Raw genomic sequence first — 18,136 nt, forward strand, 5'->3', positions numbered from 1 at the left:
GCGTGTAAATCTCAGCAACTTCCCCAGAAACAGTTTTGGTGGATTCTTCAAGCCTACCTACACAAGCAGTTTCCTTCTTATCAACAGACGAGTTAGTCGCAGCAGCGGAAGAATCAGGTTTTGGCGCCACTTTAGCAAGCAAGAGCACCTTGTCACTCTTTATGGTAGTAAGCCTTTCCAAAGGTAAGCCAGACTTAGCTCCAGACGAACATTTTGGCACAAACTTCGGCACCAGAGGCATTGAGGAACTTCTGCGTTAGGCAATCCTTTCAGCAATCGAGCTAGCAGCCTTCAGAGCAATAGGCGTTACCGGCACAAATCTAGCAGTTCTTTCTTTCTCGCCCTTAGAGGAAGTTAAGTTAATCACAAGCTTGGGAGCAGCTGATGAACCTTCACGAGTAGTGGAAAAAGTCTTTATTTTCTTCTCAGCAGGCGTCTCCTAGGCAGAAGGGGAAGGTCTCTTTTTCCCACATTCATTTGTAACAGGCTCCACCATGGTGATAGGACGAGTTAACACCTCAGCTTTGATTTGCTTTATCTCCTCTCTTGGGGGCAACCCATCTTTTTCCCTACAATTCACGGTACTCGAAAGGGATACCCAGAGCAACATGCACTTTTTTCATGTTTGGAGAAGCCTTAGGAGTGGAGCCAAATTCCGAATCTACAAAAACAACGGAACACAATCAGAAAATTGAAGAGTAACTTGGCACTAAAGCAAAGCAGCCGAGAAGATTAAGCAGCCTACTTACCAGATATGAATACCGTTGGAACACGTAACTCGGGGGAAGAATCAGACTCTCATTCTTCACTTATCTCTAAAGTTTCTTTGGCCCAGTCATGATCTCCCTTGCTCAAATTATCAAAAAGCCTATGGCTAGATCGCAGCTGCCCAACTCCATCAATGTGACCTATGTCAAAGAAGTACCAAAATTCGTTGACGGTTAGATCTAAGTCAAGATTGTGGAATCCCATCATCACATAGACCGCGTTCGGAGAACATTGGGCGGGGGCACATCTCATGGAGCAGAGCACTTCTTGGAAGAAATGCGGCATAGGAAAAGTAAGCCCTAACACAAAATACTAGGGGTGGAACTTGATGGCTCTCCAAGTTCCACTGCATGGTTCCCGGCTGCTATCATCCTTAACTCGCTTCACACGCACTCCCGACGGAATGGCATGCCAATAAGCCTCAAGAAAGTCTCTAAACAAATCATCGAAGCTAATCTTGAAGTAAGCAGCTTTGAAGTAGCCAACCTTGCTTAAAGACCGGCCTTGACGATACAATGGCGGCACACCATCATCATTCTTGTGGCTCGAGGAAGACATACTTGAAGGAATTCTACAAAAAGTACAAGGAAGATTCATTAGAGGGTTGTTCAAAAAAAAATGAGGAACCAAGCTGCAGAAGCCCAGCAAAACCGCCAGGCCCCACGGCCTGGCTTATTTTTCCTCACGCCAGCACCCCAGCACCCAAAGATATATGAAGGTGCACACGGCACAACCTTGCCATGGCCTCCCAAGCCACTCTTTCACAAATCCTCGACTTCCGTTAAGCCACATTTCAAGCCCCGAGGCTTCCAAAAAATTATGAAGACAAGGAAATTAATTTTTTCTTACCTAGAAGCAATGAGAAGACGAAGCAAGCAATGAAAGACAATCCTTTACACGGGCAATATGTAGAAGATTGCTAGAGGGGGAACAAATATCCTCTAAGCTCTCTTTCTCTCTCTTGTAGGGTAAAATAAATTGCTCTCCAAAGTTGATTTAATAATCCACTTAAGGTGGACTTAAATAGGCTTTGAGATAAATTTATTTCCTTTTCCTAGAAGGATCTAATTTCCTATTAAAAGAGAGAATCATCATCAAAATAGGAAACAATTCAAAGTTTCCTAAGGCAAGAAAATCTCTACACCTGTTGCCCTTTTTTGTGAGCAGCCCAACAGGTGTGGGGGCATTTGTGGGGCCAAAAATAATCACAAGGCAACATGTGAATTCTTGGACAAGAGAGGACAAAAATACCCTTGAGGTACATCGAGATTCATACGCACGAGCAGCAGGCAATCATCCTTCAACCAAGTCAAAAATGCCCAAAAAAGGTAACAATTCAAAATCCATCTCATCAAATCCCTTTTACAAGGTAATTCCCAAAACCTATCTCATTCTATATATTTTTACCTCTTTTTCCCTCTTTTAGCTAAACAATTAAGCTATCATTACATAACCTCCCAAAAACATTCCTTTTATTATGTTAATTAGCCAATTAGTATATTTATTCCTAATCAATATATTAATTGCTAATTAAATCACCAAATAACATCCAAAATATACCTAAAGGGTCGGCCACTCTTTCTCCAAAGAGGACTGGCCATGCCCTATAAATATTACCCACTTTTCTCTAAAAACCTAGGTTCACACTCTTGCAAAATTCCAAAAACTCTCTAAACATCTTTCTCTCTAAATTCTAACTTTGGCATCGAAGGTTCTTCGGCCAAAGTCCCTCCCCCCCATTCATCATGGGCGCGTGCGGCTCTTGGCCTTGACCCTAAGGTGTTAATTGTTTTGTAGGTGCAATTTTGTCCAAGAACAAGGAGGAAGAAATTTGCATCCATAGTACTTTTGTTTGTAATGCTTCAGGCATAAGTCTTCGAATGAAGATCATGGCGTAGGCTTATTCAGCTCTTCCATGTCATTGTTGGCATCAATGGTTTCTTAGCTTCTTGATAGTCAAGTGGAGATTCACATCTTGCAACCCACATAAAGTAGTTTTTATTAGAAACATCCAAATAAGGGAAAATCAAACTTGTGATGGTACAATAATCCACTAAATTGGAGGGAACAAGATTATGATTGGTGCTATGAGAATGAATCATCCATAAGCATCAAAGTTAGAACATTCTAGTTCTAGGACATGGTTTTCATGAAAAACGTAGGGTTTTCATAGGTGTATTATTTTATGAAAACTTCGGGGTTTCAAAGGCACTAAATTTGAAACTACAAGTTCAATTTAGTTTATGAACGTTTAGTTCATAAAAGAGAGGTTCATGCAAGAACACAAAATGCAATATGCTGATTTAAGTGTAATGGATTTGAGGTTCTTCGGGAACTTAAATGTGAGAGCTTCGGGACCATGAAAGTATAAAAATAAATTATTGAATCGTTAATATCCAAAAGTGATCTTCAGGTGAATAATTTTGGATTCATTATCAGATTAATGGACTGCATGTCACTTTTAATTAATTTAATAAATCGGGCCATACGGGGTCGATTATAGAAGCAAAAATAATATTAACATATGGGTTAAAAATGATTTAGAATGCTAAAATAATAGCATTTGGGTCGAAAATATTGCCCCATGAATAATTGGGCTCGGGTTGGGTGCCTTGAGTAAGAGGCAGGGCCCTAAAAGGCCTCGGGAGTGGGCTACAGGTAGGCCTGGCAATTCCTGACATGACCCAATAACTTGACACGACACGACACGAAATTAACAAGTGTTCGAGTCGACACGATAACGAATCGGGTCGTTATCGGGTAACCCGATAAGCACCTGTTAAGATAACGGGTTGGTTCGGGTATACACGTGGGTAACACAATACACGATAAGTAAAATATTTAATAATTTTATAACCCTAAAAATATACTTTAATAATTATATATATTAATTTAACAATTTTATACCCCTAAAAACTATAATTATATATATATTAAATTAAATATTAAAAATTGGTGACCATTGGATCGGCTTAAATATACATACTATTCAATTTCTTAAGTGTTATACGTACAAAATAAATAAATTTAAATCTACTTAATAAATATATATATATACATACCATTGAACTTGATGGGATACAAATTCTACGAAACTAATTTCAACGATCCAACCGTCAAACTTATTTGTATATGCTTCGAGATTGAATCATCAAAAAATTGCAAAAAACAAACATTCAGATATCAAGTAACGGGACAGAACTTTTTTACGATTATAAAAAAAAAATCACGATTTAACGGTTATTTTAACTCCGATTTTGATGATTTTTTATAGCTACACTCCTTGACCCTATATGAATACAATGAATGAATTCGATCTTCAATTTAAAATATTTACACTAGTGGATATACTTAATGAAAGTATGAATAAACTCTTAAGTGTTAGTGAATCTATTGTTTTGATGGGATACGCATTCTACGAAACTAATTTCAACGATCCAACATATAAACTTGTTTGTATATGCTTCAAGATCGCATACGCCAAAAAATCGCAAAAAACAAACATTCATAAATCAAGTAACAGGACAAAACTTTTCGACGGTTATCAACGAAAAATCACGATTTAACAATTATTTTAACTCCGATTTTGATGATTTTTTACATCCACACTCCTTGACCCTACACGAATACAATGGATGAACTCGATCTTCAATTTAAAATATTTACACCAGTGGATACCACAAAATCTTATGTTATAATTAATGAAAGTATAAATAAACTCTTAAGTATTAATGAATCTACTGTTTTGATATGATATGCATTCTACGAAACTAGTTTCAATGATCGAACCGTCAAACATGTTTGTATATACTTCGAGATCGCATACACCAAAAATTGCAAAAAACAAACATTTAGAGATTAAGTAACGGGACAAAACGTTTTGACGGTTATCAACAAAAAATCACGAATTAACGGTTATTTTAACTCCGATTTTGATGATTTTTTACAGCTACACTGCTTGACCCTATATGAATACAATGAATGAATTTGATCTTCAATTTAAAATATTTACACTAGTGGATACTACAAAATCTTATGTTATACTTAATGAGATTATAAATAAACTCTAAGTGTTAGTGAATCTATCGTTTTGATGGGATACGCATTCTCCGAAACTAATTTCAATGATCCAACCATCAAACTTGTTTGTATATGCTTCAAGATCAGATACGCCAAAAATCACATAAAACAAACATTCAAAGATCAAGTAACAGGACAAAACTTTTCGACGATTATCAAAGAAAAATCACGATTTAGCGATTATTTTAACTCCAATTTTGATGATTTTTTACAGCTACACTCTTTGACCTTATATGAATATAATGAATGAACTCAATCTTCAATTTAAAATATTTACACTAGTGGATACCACAAAATCTTATGATATACTTAATGGAAGCATGAATAAACTCTTAAATGTTAGTGAATCTATTGTTTTGATGGGATACACATTCTATGAAACTAATTTCAACGATCCAACCATCAAACTTGTTTGTATATGCTTCGAGATCGCATCAGCAAAAACTCGTAAAAAACAAACATTCAGAGATCAAGTAACAGGACAAAACTTTTCGACGGTTATTAACGAGAAATCACGATTTAACGGTTATTTTAAATCAGATTTGGATGATTTTTTTACAGCTACACTCCTTGACCCTATATGAATACAATGAATGAACTCGATCTTCAATTTAAAATATTTACACTAGTGGATACCACAAAATCTTATGTTTTACTTAATGAAAGTATGAATAAACTCTTAAGTGTTAGTGAATCTATTGTTTTGATGGGATACACATTCTATGAAACTAGTTTCAACGATCCAACTGTCAAACATGTTTGTATATACTTCGAGATTACATACGCCAAAAATTGCAAAAAACAAACATTCAGAGATCAAGTAATGGGACAAAAGTTTTCGACGGTTATAAACAAAAAATTACAATTTAATGGTTATTTTAACTCTGATTTTGACAATTTTTTACAGCTACACTCCTTGACCCTATTTGAATACAATGAATGAACCTGATCTTCAATTTAAAATATTTACACTAGTGGATACTAAAAAATCTTATGTTATACTTAATGAAAGTATAAATAAACTCTAAGTGTTATTGAATCTATCGTTTTGATGGGATACGCATTCTACGAAACTAGTTTCAACAATCCAACAGTCAACCTTGTTTGTACATGCTTCAGGATCGGATACGCCAAAAATTGCAAAAAACAAACATTTAGAGATCAAGTAACAGGACAAAACTTTTCAACGGTTATCAATGAAAAATCACAATTTAATGGTTATTTTAACTCCGATTTTGATGATTTTTTACAGCTACACTCCTTGACCCTATATGAATACAATGAATAAATTCGATCTTCAATTTAAAATATATACACTAGTGGATACCAGAAAATCTTATGTCATGATGATCGATGAAAATTAAGGATTTTGTAAAAGGAAAAACATGCAAGCTTTAAGTTCCATTGGCAAGGTTTAAACTTTTGAGAAAGGCTTCACAATCTTGAAAACAAAAACTCTTTCATTTTGCATATCCTTGCACATTTAATATTTTGTAATAGACTAGTAGTGTATGGATGTTTGTTTATTAGGCTCTTATTTTCGAGTGTAGATGTAGTACTTAAATGACAAATGTATTTTAATGTTTTGAAGTAATATTTATGTGGTAATGTGTGGTATGTGCAAATTTAAGAAGAAAAAAAATATATTTTTCTTAACGGGTCATAACGAGTCGGGTCAATTTACCCGTTGGGTAAAGTGACCCAAACCTATTAAGGACCCTTTAAGATAACGGGTGTGACACGACATGACCTTCTAAGATAACAGGTGTTACACGAAAATGACACAAACAAACAAACACGACCTGTTTGCTAGGCCTAGCTGCAGGCCACGAGGGTGTGGGAGAAAACCCCAATCGCAGTTAGGTTTCAATTTTGGCCGAAAGGGGGGCACGGTAGCAAGCTTTAAACCCAGCAAATTTGGTTATGGGAAACGGGTCGTGGGTGCCCACATGAAGCCCAACGCAAAGCCTTGCTTCAGTTTGGGTTCGGGACAAGCCCAGCCGTTTGGGCTGGCGTGGGGGACACAAGTCTTGACACGGAAGCCCAGCAAGCAAGCCTTGCTAGCTTTGGTTTTGGACCTATGGCTTCTGGCCTATGCAAGTTTCAACCCAGGCCAAGGCTTGGTTGTGGTACGGTGTGGAGCAATAGGCACGAAAAGGGCTGCGCAAGTGGTCCAAAGGCATCATGATGATACCATACCACGGTAGTGTTGAAAAATATACCCAATTTTTCGAACCTAGGGTTAGAAAACCCTAAATATGCTTCTAATTTATTTTGTATACATTGACTCACATATTCCACATAACAATTTAATTGTGCGATGCATGAAACAAATATATATATTGACAAAAATATAAACACATACAATATATATATATATATATATATATATATATATATATATATATATTGGAAGGAAAATATAAACATAGGGGGGTTCATGCATCATGGGAAATGTTTTCATGCTTCACGGTCGTTTCAAATATCTTACTTTATTTTAAGCATACCTGATTGGCAGAAAACAACAAAAACCTTTGAATTTGTAGAAGATCCTTCACAAAATGCCATAATTGTATCTCCAATGTGTTATATCACGTTCAACAAAGAAAATTAAATTGAATCAATAGCATGTAGATCAATTCAAAATAATAAATTAATCATAAAAAGAATGATTAAAACGTAATACTCCTTTGATTGAAGAATAAATTCTCTTGTTAGCGCAGCGTCAAGAGCGTGCTGATAACGTGTTATATGCATAATTTACTGAACAATTATGAAGGCCGTATGGAGAGAGAGGGTGCGGCATATAGAGAGAGAAGAGAGATGTGTAATTCTGGGTGTGCACCCCATTGTGCTTTTATTTACAGTAGTAGGAAATGTTAACTCTTTACCCTTTTAGGATTACAACCCTTAATAGGTAATCAACTCCTAATAGGAATATAAGAGATATTCCAAGATATATTAGGATTTACACAATCACATTCCTAATCTAATAGGATTGCAACAATCTTTTATATATACAACTACCTTCCCATTTTTCACTTTCCCCATTTCTTATTATTAGTCTACCAATGCAAGCCTCTTTTCTAAATTCCATCTTAAAAAAAAAAAAAAAAAAAAAAAAAAAAAAAAAAAAAAGATCAAGTGTTATAAAATAAAAAAAACTGAAACCATACCGAAACCGAACCGAACAAAACCGAACCCAAAAAATATCAAAAGAAAATTGAACCAAACCAAAACTTTGGTTTCGGTTTTGGCAAAAAACCGAATTCACCCCTACACTCTAGCCCCTGAGTGGCTCCGCCTCTGATACATACTTTAAATTTCGACAAGGGTGAGTATCAGATACCCACAGGCTACACCCACGATACTCCCATGATACCTTTCAATACGTATTAGATACTTAGTTTGGAGTATAGTTGACCAAATGATGACACTTTCAAACACTTGTTAATTTGTTGTATTCTAAGTCAATACTATATATCATTCTCTGAAGCTCTGTGAATAGAAAGATCATCCTTTCGAGTTTGGACTGTGTTTTAACTTGGAGTGTACATATATCTGTATGCAGATCTTGGCCCCTCTTCCCATTGGTTTTGCAGTGTTCTTGGTTCACTTGGCCACCATCTCCATCACGGGAACTGGCATCAACCTAGCCAGGAGTCTTGGAGCCGCCATTGTCTACAACAAGGACCGCGCTTGGGATTACCACGTAATTGAACTAATCAAAACTAGTTAGATCATTCAGTAATTGATTTCCGGTTTATTAATGACGAAATTTATAATCCTATCTGTTCGGTTTGCAGTGGATCTTCTGGGTTGGACCATTCATTGGTGCTGCTCTTGTGGTCATCGGGCCATTCCCTTCAAGTCCAGGGGCTAATTTTCTTCCAGAGCTATAGTGTATCTCAATCTGTCCCCTCTTCTCCTTCTTCGGTGCCGCCTTCTCTCCTTTATTGATGTTTTTTATGAGAAAAATTTGTGTACATTAAGTATGCAGTACTACTTAATTGATCATGTACTCAAAGTTTGTGACATGTTTTGAATAGAGGATTCTTTTATGGGTTAAAATTTATATAGCAAAGTGATTGCTTATTTTTTTTCTCTTCTCGTGCTTTTATTATTAAACTGGCATTGTTGATGGGCTGGGTCATTTCGAAAATAACACAACACAATTCGAGAATTCGACTCGAACACGATTAGGGAAACCCGAACCGAAATGTTTTTTTTTTTGTTATATTTATTACAATCGATATTATTAATTTAATTTTCAAGAGAGAAAGAGAAAGAGAGTTTGAACCAACGATGCACTAACAGTTCTAATCATCAATGGAACCCATCACTTACAACACTACTCGGCTGTTTTTTTTTTTTTTTTGTCAAATAGCAAACTTTATTAAATTCGAATTGGAATGTTTACATCTTCAGTAAGAACATTAAATAAAAACTCCGGACCAATCGCATCCCAACGGAAGACACCTCCATGTGAGGCAACATATGAAGCAACAACATGCATAGCGGCATTTCCATTCCACTTGATAAACCCAAACCTCACCTCTTGTAATTGGGATACTAACTGACCAATATCATGAATATAGCATTCCAAAGTCGAATCCACCCCATATTTCCCATTAAGCATGCTGATTATCACCTGAGAATCCGACTCAATCTCCACATCCGCATAACCCAACTCCAAACAAGCCCATAACGCCGCACGAATAGCCGCAGCTTCCGCCATGGCCGCCGTATTGAAAAATAGTCCACCCTCCCCCCCAGCCACTTGCAACAACCCAGCAAAGTCCCGCATAACCCATCCATATCCACTTTTGCTTGTCTTAGCACACCATGCGCCATCACAGTTGACCTTCATCACCCCAAAGACCGGCCACTTCCATCATACAGTCTACCCAGCAAACAGAGCCCCACCCACGACCCTATTCCCCCTAAATTCCTTATTTGCCGCAGAGGTGCAGACTTTAAATTCCAAAAGTTGGTTTCTTACCAAATGAACCATCTCTATTGGATCATGTAAAACAGCACGAAAAAACATGTCATTCCTACTCTTCCATATTCTCCACATAATAAACACACACTCCTATAACAACTCATCCTTCCTATCATTTTCATGAAATCGTAGACATAACCCCAACCAAGTCTCATGGAAATCTCGCCCAATAATAGATGTGATATCTAACTGCAGAGAACAACAATACCATAAAACACGACTAAAATCACATGCAAAAAACAAATGGTTCTTCGTTTCCTCCGCGACACCACACATCACACAAGTATTGTCCACTTGCATTCAGCATCGAAGAAGGTTAACCCGAACTGCAAGCGAACTATTACAGCAACGCCAAATAAAAAAATTCATTTTATTTGGCACAGCCAAATTCCAAATTTCCCTCCAGACTCGATCAGCATTCTCCCGCCGACTACTACTCCCCGTCCCCTTTCTTCCAAGCTCCCCATTTGTCTACATTTCCATGGCAACACCGTACCCCATTCGAACTGTATAATTTCCATCTTTGGAATAATGCCACATGATTCTATCTGGACAACCTCCAAAACTCACAAGTAATCCCAGAATAAGATTACCCTCCTCCTCCTCAAAGCATCTCCGAACCAAATCATGCCTCCAAGACCTCCCCTCGGAGTCAATCATCTCCTCCACCATTACCGGCATATCATCATGCCGCGATCGAGTTCTGAAAGTATATGGTCTAGGTAGCCACGGGTCATGGCTAATCCGAATACACCTTCCATCACCAACCCGCCACCTCATGCCTCTCTCCAGAATCCTTCTTCCTTGAATAATGCCTTTCCATCCCCACGAATACCGTCTACCTATTTTAGCCGCCATAAACGAAGAGTCCGGAAAGTATTTTGCTTTAAGAATTTGTCCCATGAGTGAACTCGGATTATGAAGGATGCGCCATCCAATCTTAGCTAAATAAGCTAGATTAAAAGACACAAGGTACCTGAATCTGAGCCCTCCAAATTTTTTCCATTGCTTCATTTTCTCCCACGAAATCCAATGCATGCCATGTTTATCCTTATTCCCCCGCCACCAAAACTTAGCAATAGCAGACTCCAATTCCTTACATAGACTCACTAGAAGTTTAAAACACGACATTGCATAATTTGGTAAGGCCATAGCAACTGCTTTAATTAGCACTTCTTTGCCTGTTGAGGAAAGAAACTGCTCCGCCCACCTATTTATTTGCCCTTCCAACGCTTCACGAACCCTTTCAAACACCGCCTTCTTCGAAGAACCAAAATCAGCCTTTATCCCCAGGTACTTACCAAACTTTTCTTTGCCCGTGATATTTATGCAACTAATAATTGCCTTCCTCTTGTTCCGCGAACATTGAGCCCCAAAATACAACGAACTCTTTGCTCGATTGATAACTTGCCCCTAGGCATCCGCATAACATTGTAAAACATCCATAACCACTCGAACTTCTTCCTCCTCCACCCTACAGAAGATAACAGCATCATCGGCAAAAAATAAGTGGGATAATGAAATCCCCCCAGGTACCACCCGCATCCCATGCAAAACACCATACTCCTCTCTCTTCCGCAGCAAGGTAGAGAACCCTTCAGCACAAATTAAAAATAAAAAATGAGACACAGGATCCCGTTGCCGAAGCCCTCGCTGCGGGTGAATAAATCCAGTGAAGGCACCATTAATCAACACACTATAAGTAACCATCGTAATGCATTCCACAATTTTATTCCGAAACTCATTCGGGAAACCCAATGCTTCCATCATTGCCAATAGAAAGCTCCATTCAACACGATCATAAGCCTTCGCCATATCCAATTTCATGTACCACCAAAACATTATCCTGAATCTGCCTGCTAGCCACAAATGCCGATTGATTCGCACTGATAATATGCGGCATGGCCAACTTCATACGGTTCGTAAGAAGCTTGGCTATAACCTTATAAACCACATTGCATAACGAAATCGGTCTTAACTAAGCCATGCACCGCGGGCTAGGGACTTTAGGGATGAGAACCAAATGAATATGATTTAATTTTTTCAAGAGTTTCCCAGAGAATCAAAACGCCTTCACCATCTCCACGATATCACGACCAACCACCTCCCAATGTTCATGATAAAAACTCCACGCAAATCTATCTGGCCTTGGAGACTTATCAGGAGGAATTTGGAACATTGTTTGCCGTACCTACTCATCCGTAATCAGTTGCAACAATCTTCTCTTATCCTCAACAGATATCTGAGCCTTAACACAATTCGTTATCTCCTCAACCCTACCCGGAGTACATGTGAGGAAGAGATGTTTAAAATAATTTACTGCAATAGCATCCACTCGACTGGGCTCGGTACACCAAACCCCCTGATCATCCTCTAAACCAATGATTTTATTACACCGTCGATGTGTCGCTGTTTGAGCATGAAAAAATTTAGTATTTTCATCCCCCACTTGGATCCATTGGGTTCGAGATTTAAGCTTCCAATATAGCTCTTCTTCTCGTACCCAAGTCTGTAGCTCCTGCTCCTTACGCCGCACCTCATCATTCACAAATATCAAAGACTTGTAGGCATTGCGGAAGTCATGCTTCAATGACTCAATACATAACTTCGAATTACCACCATTTGTGCACCTCCAATTCTGCAATCCTCGACGTACCCATTTCAATTTTTCCACCACCTGAAATGCGCGGGAGCCCACAAAACGATTCCTCCAATTTTCCTCCACAATGCCGTGACACTCCTTCTCCTTGTTCCACCGAGGATCATAAATAAACTGTCGCCATCGCTGTAATGGCATAACAGTCATATCCAAAATAAGCATTGAAGGGAAATCTATGAGTTTTACACATGGGATTTCAAAATGACTAGCATGCATATACAATTCAAAATTTATATACATAAGCAACGGAAGCATGTTATCAAATAATATCAAAGCTATAGTCATGCAAATCCCCTTCAAGGTTCATAGGTTTATATATAATGCATCTAAAACATTCAAGTTAAGAACAAAGTGAAGGTATAGATCTATACCTCTTGATCTTGATTTTAGACCAAGGATGGACCACCTCCAAGCCCTTTGCTCCTTAAACTCCTTGAGCCTAGCCTCCCTCCTTGCCTCCTCCACTTTGTTAGTAAGAGTGCTCCAAGGTTCTCCTTTAGTCTCCAAATGAGAAGACCTCTAAATATCCACACCCACTAGTGTAGTGAGATGGATGGAGGAATGACCAAAAAGGAGAGAAGATGATTAGCTCACACTCCCTAATGGTGGCCGGCCTTTGGGTGTTTTTAGAGAGATGTTTCTTTTGCCTCTTTGTTGTTTTAAAACACACAAAAACCCTAATGAACAATATCTCTATAAAGTTCCTTTTATAGAACAAAGAAACCTAGTCAACAACTTGACTTCATATCTCTCCTTTTTCACTTAATGTGGCCGGCCCCCTTTGTGTTGTTTGGGCTTTGGGCTTTTATTTATTTCAAGTCATCCAATGCTTGAATAAAAGCCCAATGGGCCCAATTAAACCCGAACGTTTCTTTAAGCCCAAAACGATCTTATGTCGCTTTTATGATTTCTCTAGACTTTCTAAATTAATCACAACACTTAATTAATCGAATTAATCATTTCCATCATCCATTAATTACTCACTACAAGAGTGTATCGGTGTACAATCATTTTAGGTTCTAATTAGCAAGGCAGTGAGGTGATTGACATCAATCCAATTGATTATATTTAATCCAATCACTTAGTGAATTAAAACTTCCTTTTAATTCACCTTTCTTCTTTGATGACTACATTTAATCATCTAGAAGAACTCACAAGCTATGAGTGACATCTAACCATATGTCATAGCTACCCAAGCTAATGTAGAAGTTGTTCGGAGAACCTATTCAGTTGGAATTACAATGTAATTCGATCCTTCTCTAAAAAAATACTCTCAATCACATTACTAGGGTATGGATATATCATGTCAAACCCCTAATGTGATTATTCATTCTTATATGATTCATTTGAGTCGTATAGGAACGCTTTCCTTTATTACGCTCGATACTTCGGCCGAAGATTCCCGAATCATATCTTAGAGTATTCTTCCTCTCTTAATGAAGATTAGAGATTCCTTGTTGCGCATTCACTTGCCTTCATGACTAAGTGGCTTAACCCCAACTATGCCGTGGACACTCTGATAGAGTGACTTTGACATAATCAAAGATCAAGTACTTAACCACAAGACAACGACGATGCCTCAGGTCAACGGATTACTTACATTATTCCAACCATTGGAGTTACTTGCTTGACATGTGAGTAGACCTCCATGCAAGTACTCTCATTCGATTGTGTTCAGTGAACTTATTCCCTTAATGAGCACCTACATACTTGTCTTAGGGTCACTACACGAATGGGATGAGACTTTCCATTCTTCCATTTGAAGCGGACACAGTATGTACCTGTCTAAGCATTGTCAGTTTCCCTCCGACAATCCAATGACCAGGAACCTTTTTGGACATAATGGTTATGTGAAGAAGGTCTCTGTAGTCTAACATCATTAGATTACTTCTTCAATCGATCCATTGTCCATGGATTCACTATTTAGGACATATAGCGTTTATTGAGATGGTCCTAATTAGTATATTTTCCATTTGATGTATAAGAGTCATCTATACATCGATTCATTTGTCCTGAAAGGTTTCTTCCAAAGATTGACTTTCAGGGCATATTTCCAACAATCTCCCACTTGCACTAAAGTCAATCACTAGTGTATCTTATACATGCTAGTTGAGAGAGCTTATGCTCGTAGGTTAACATGGTTATGTATTAATCCTTTTTATTTAAAAGGGATTTACTTATCAAATGTTTCCAAAACATTTGATGATGTCTCTTTCTTGTGTCGAATACTTTGATGAGACCTTGATTCCATGGCTTGAGCTATCGCCCCATTACGTCGTAGTATCCTACTAACGACCTTATGGTTTGGATTCAATCATTGGTTCTATAAGAACCCCTTCATTCAAAACACCTTTTGAAGCAGTTTCTAAAACAATATATCGTCATATATTTCGTTTGTATACTTTATACAAACTTTGCTCCAACCTTGAGACCATTGTAGTACAATACTAACAATACATTCATATGATTAGTACTTCATCCATTATGAAGTTCCATTTGTTAAAATGGCTTATTTTTCACTTTGGTTAATAACCTAAGTGAATGCACGCTTCCAGAGTCCCACTCTAACGTTTCTTTCTTAAAGGCAATAATACTCTATCAGTTGCTTTGGTTCTGATCCTGGGATATAGTAATATCTTAAAGTGACAAACTATGTGGTTCTTCACCTTTGGATATCTACTTCACAAGTCCATACATGTGTCCCTTTTGTGATTTTGTGACACATTCATTATAAGGGTTATGAAAGTGATTTTCTATCACATAGGAAAATGCTTTCTTAAATCTACAACATTTGAGATTTAATTCCCATATAACATTATTGAGATAGCCTTGCTATATCAATAAGTCCAATTTCAAGTCTATACTTCAAAATTGACCATGTCATGTTTTGTCATTTCTCGAGTAACATCTATGTTTTATCAAGTCTATCGAATAGACTTTATTCACATCTTGTTGCTCAAATTATGACATCACTCCCACTGGCCTTGTTGTAACTTAGCATTCATTCAAAAATAACAATTATATTTTCTTGATTTGAATGCATATTGCTCCCACTTAACTTAAATGAATCATACATAAAAGAATTCCTTCTCAAGTAATTCCATTTGAAATGTGTGACTTGTTTCATTAAGTCTATTCATTTAAATTATATGGTGTCATACACCATACTTAAAGTTTTAGTCATACTAAGACCTTTAATGTAGTCATATAAGAATTATCCAAGTCTTTAGTGGAAGCATGGCTCCTACTAAGGATATAGAAACTCAACCATTCCTTCTAGGTGGTTGATATAATTCTTTATCAAAACTACATAGAGCAATATTGTTACATGAGATGTTGAATTTGGATTGTCTTGTTGTTAAATCATATGTTGTGACTCATTTTGAAACTATTCCCTTTTGTTTCATCAACTTGTTCATATGCTTTGTTATTAGCTTGTTCTCATAAAAGAGAATGATGGACAAATCCCAACATATAACCATTTTATGCTAGGTTGACGAAACCAACATTCATAGACTATTCTTTAGAATGTTACACAACATGGAATTTTAACGTTTGAAGAGCTTGAGTTCTTTAACAATTAAAATTACAAACTCTTAATAATAGTCAAGTACTATTATCCTTTAGACAACTATAAACCAATCACATTCAAGTTTATATCCATTTTCACACCTCCCACTATTTCTCATGACTTTAATGAGAAATTATTTCATACATTCAAAATGTATAAACGTGGAGTATACGGGTAGAGGACATTGTGTAGTAGCTTTAAAACCTTTCAAGCTCGTTTGTTTCAATCTTCACTAAGTTAATGTCTCGTTATTAAGTGACTAAAGTCTTTAAACATTTTATAGATTTAGACACTTCTTTCTTGGTTTAATCATTAACACAATTGACATTTTAAAACAATTGAAGAATGCCCAATTAGTTGTTCAAAACTACTAATTGAATCAAGAGTGATCTTGATTATTGTGTTCTAAGTGATAACCATATAAGAAACGTTTTTCTTATTACTTATATCATTATAATGTGATCTTCCTTTTCTTCAAGAAAGGAATCTCTAGACCTTTGTCAATTCATATAGAACTCATAGGTAGACAATTGGAACCAAATCTAAAGATTCATTGTATCCTTTTATGTCCAACATGTGAGATCTATCCATAATTGATAAGTCTAAAGTTTGGTTATCACATTACAATAAGTGATATAAATCTTGTATCTCATCTAGGATACAACAAGACAATATTCAATTCATAACACTACTTTAAGAATATATTAGAAGGTATTCATCACATTACATTAATATGATGATTCAAACATTCATAATGTTTAATACAAAAAGTATTAGCTCTATACATTTAGAGACTAACATAAACACCTTTATACATTTAGGCACTAATAGTGGTCTTCCATCATATGAAGCCACATAATAAGTTCTTAACAAAATAAGAAAGTTTATAGACAATCTTTAAATGCCTAACAAACTTCCTAAGTAGTAAGCAAAAAACATAGTGGCCGAACCCTTCTCCACATTTTCTTTGCTCGTTCCTCTTCTACTTGGCTTCTCCACCTATATACAATTATACAAGTGATTAGCTCTTTATATCAAATATAAATATTTAGAAGATCTAACAATTAGAATTGAAGATAAGAACATAAACCATACCTTGTGGCTTGTCCTTAAGACTTGCAAGGTATAACCTGAAATTCCTCCTCCAATGCCCCTCCTTTCCACAGTGGTGGCAAGTCCCCTTGGGCTCCTTTGCCTTCTTTTTCCTCACTCCTCCTTACGGCTTAAGAGTGGGAGACTTCTTCTTCTTCCCTTTGCCTTTGCCTTGCGGCTTGGCCTTGGAAGAGGATGGCTTGTTATAGGCTACTGCGGCAGTCCCTACAACGTTCTCTTTCTTCATAGTCTTCTCGGCAGTTACTAACATGTTTAGTAACTCAGAGAGAGTACTATCCATCTTATTCATATTGTAGTTCATTACGAACTGCGAAAATGAATCAGAAAGAGAAGCCAATATGAAGTCTTGGGCCAATTCCCCGTCAAGTGGAGTCCCTAGGTTCTCCAATTGTTCAATGAATCCTATCATCTTCAGTACATGTTGATGCACTGGAGCCCTTTTGACCATCTTGGTCTTCACAAGTTCACAGACAGTGCTAAAGCGACGGTTGCGCGTCCCTTCACCATATAACTCCGTAAGATGGAGTATTATGGAAGATGCACTGTCCATGCCCTCGTGCTGTCTCTGTAGCTCCTCATTCATGGAAGCCAACAGATAGCACTTGGCTTGTGTATCATCCTCCACGTGCTTGTCATACTTAGCACGTTCATCCTCAGTAGCGTTGGGGCCAAGAGGTATGTGAGGTGGAGCCTTGTCTAGCACGTAAACAATCTTCTCCAAGGTTAGGAGAATCTTGACATTACGATACCACGATGGGAAATTGTGCCCCTCTAGGCAATGTTTGTCGAGTATTTTCACGAGTGTGCTTCCAACCATATCTATATACATAAACAATAAAATAATTAGTTTGATTGTTGATTAAGTCAAACGATTCGGGTCTTTAAACCGAATGACACCACCCACCATTTTTGGCAAATTCCATATCCCTCAAGATGGAAT

General features: G+C 37.3%; 1 protein-coding gene across 1 annotated transcript; it reads right to left on the reverse strand.

The window, feature by feature from the left end:
• Positions 1–9,244: 9,244 nt before the first annotated feature.
• On the reverse strand, positions 9,245–9,718 carry LOC139196857 (uncharacterized). The gene has a single exon (XM_070823204.1). It carries the CDS (start codon positions 9,716–9,718, stop codon positions 9,245–9,247), a length of 474 nt encoding a protein of 157 aa, XP_070679305.1.
• Between the last annotated feature and the right edge of the window lie 8,418 nt (positions 9,719–18,136).

Source organism: Malus domestica, chromosome 06 (genome assembly GCF_042453785.1).
Source record: "Malus domestica chromosome 06, GDT2T_hap1".
NCBI lineage: Eukaryota > Viridiplantae > Streptophyta > Magnoliopsida > Rosales > Rosaceae > Malus > Malus domestica.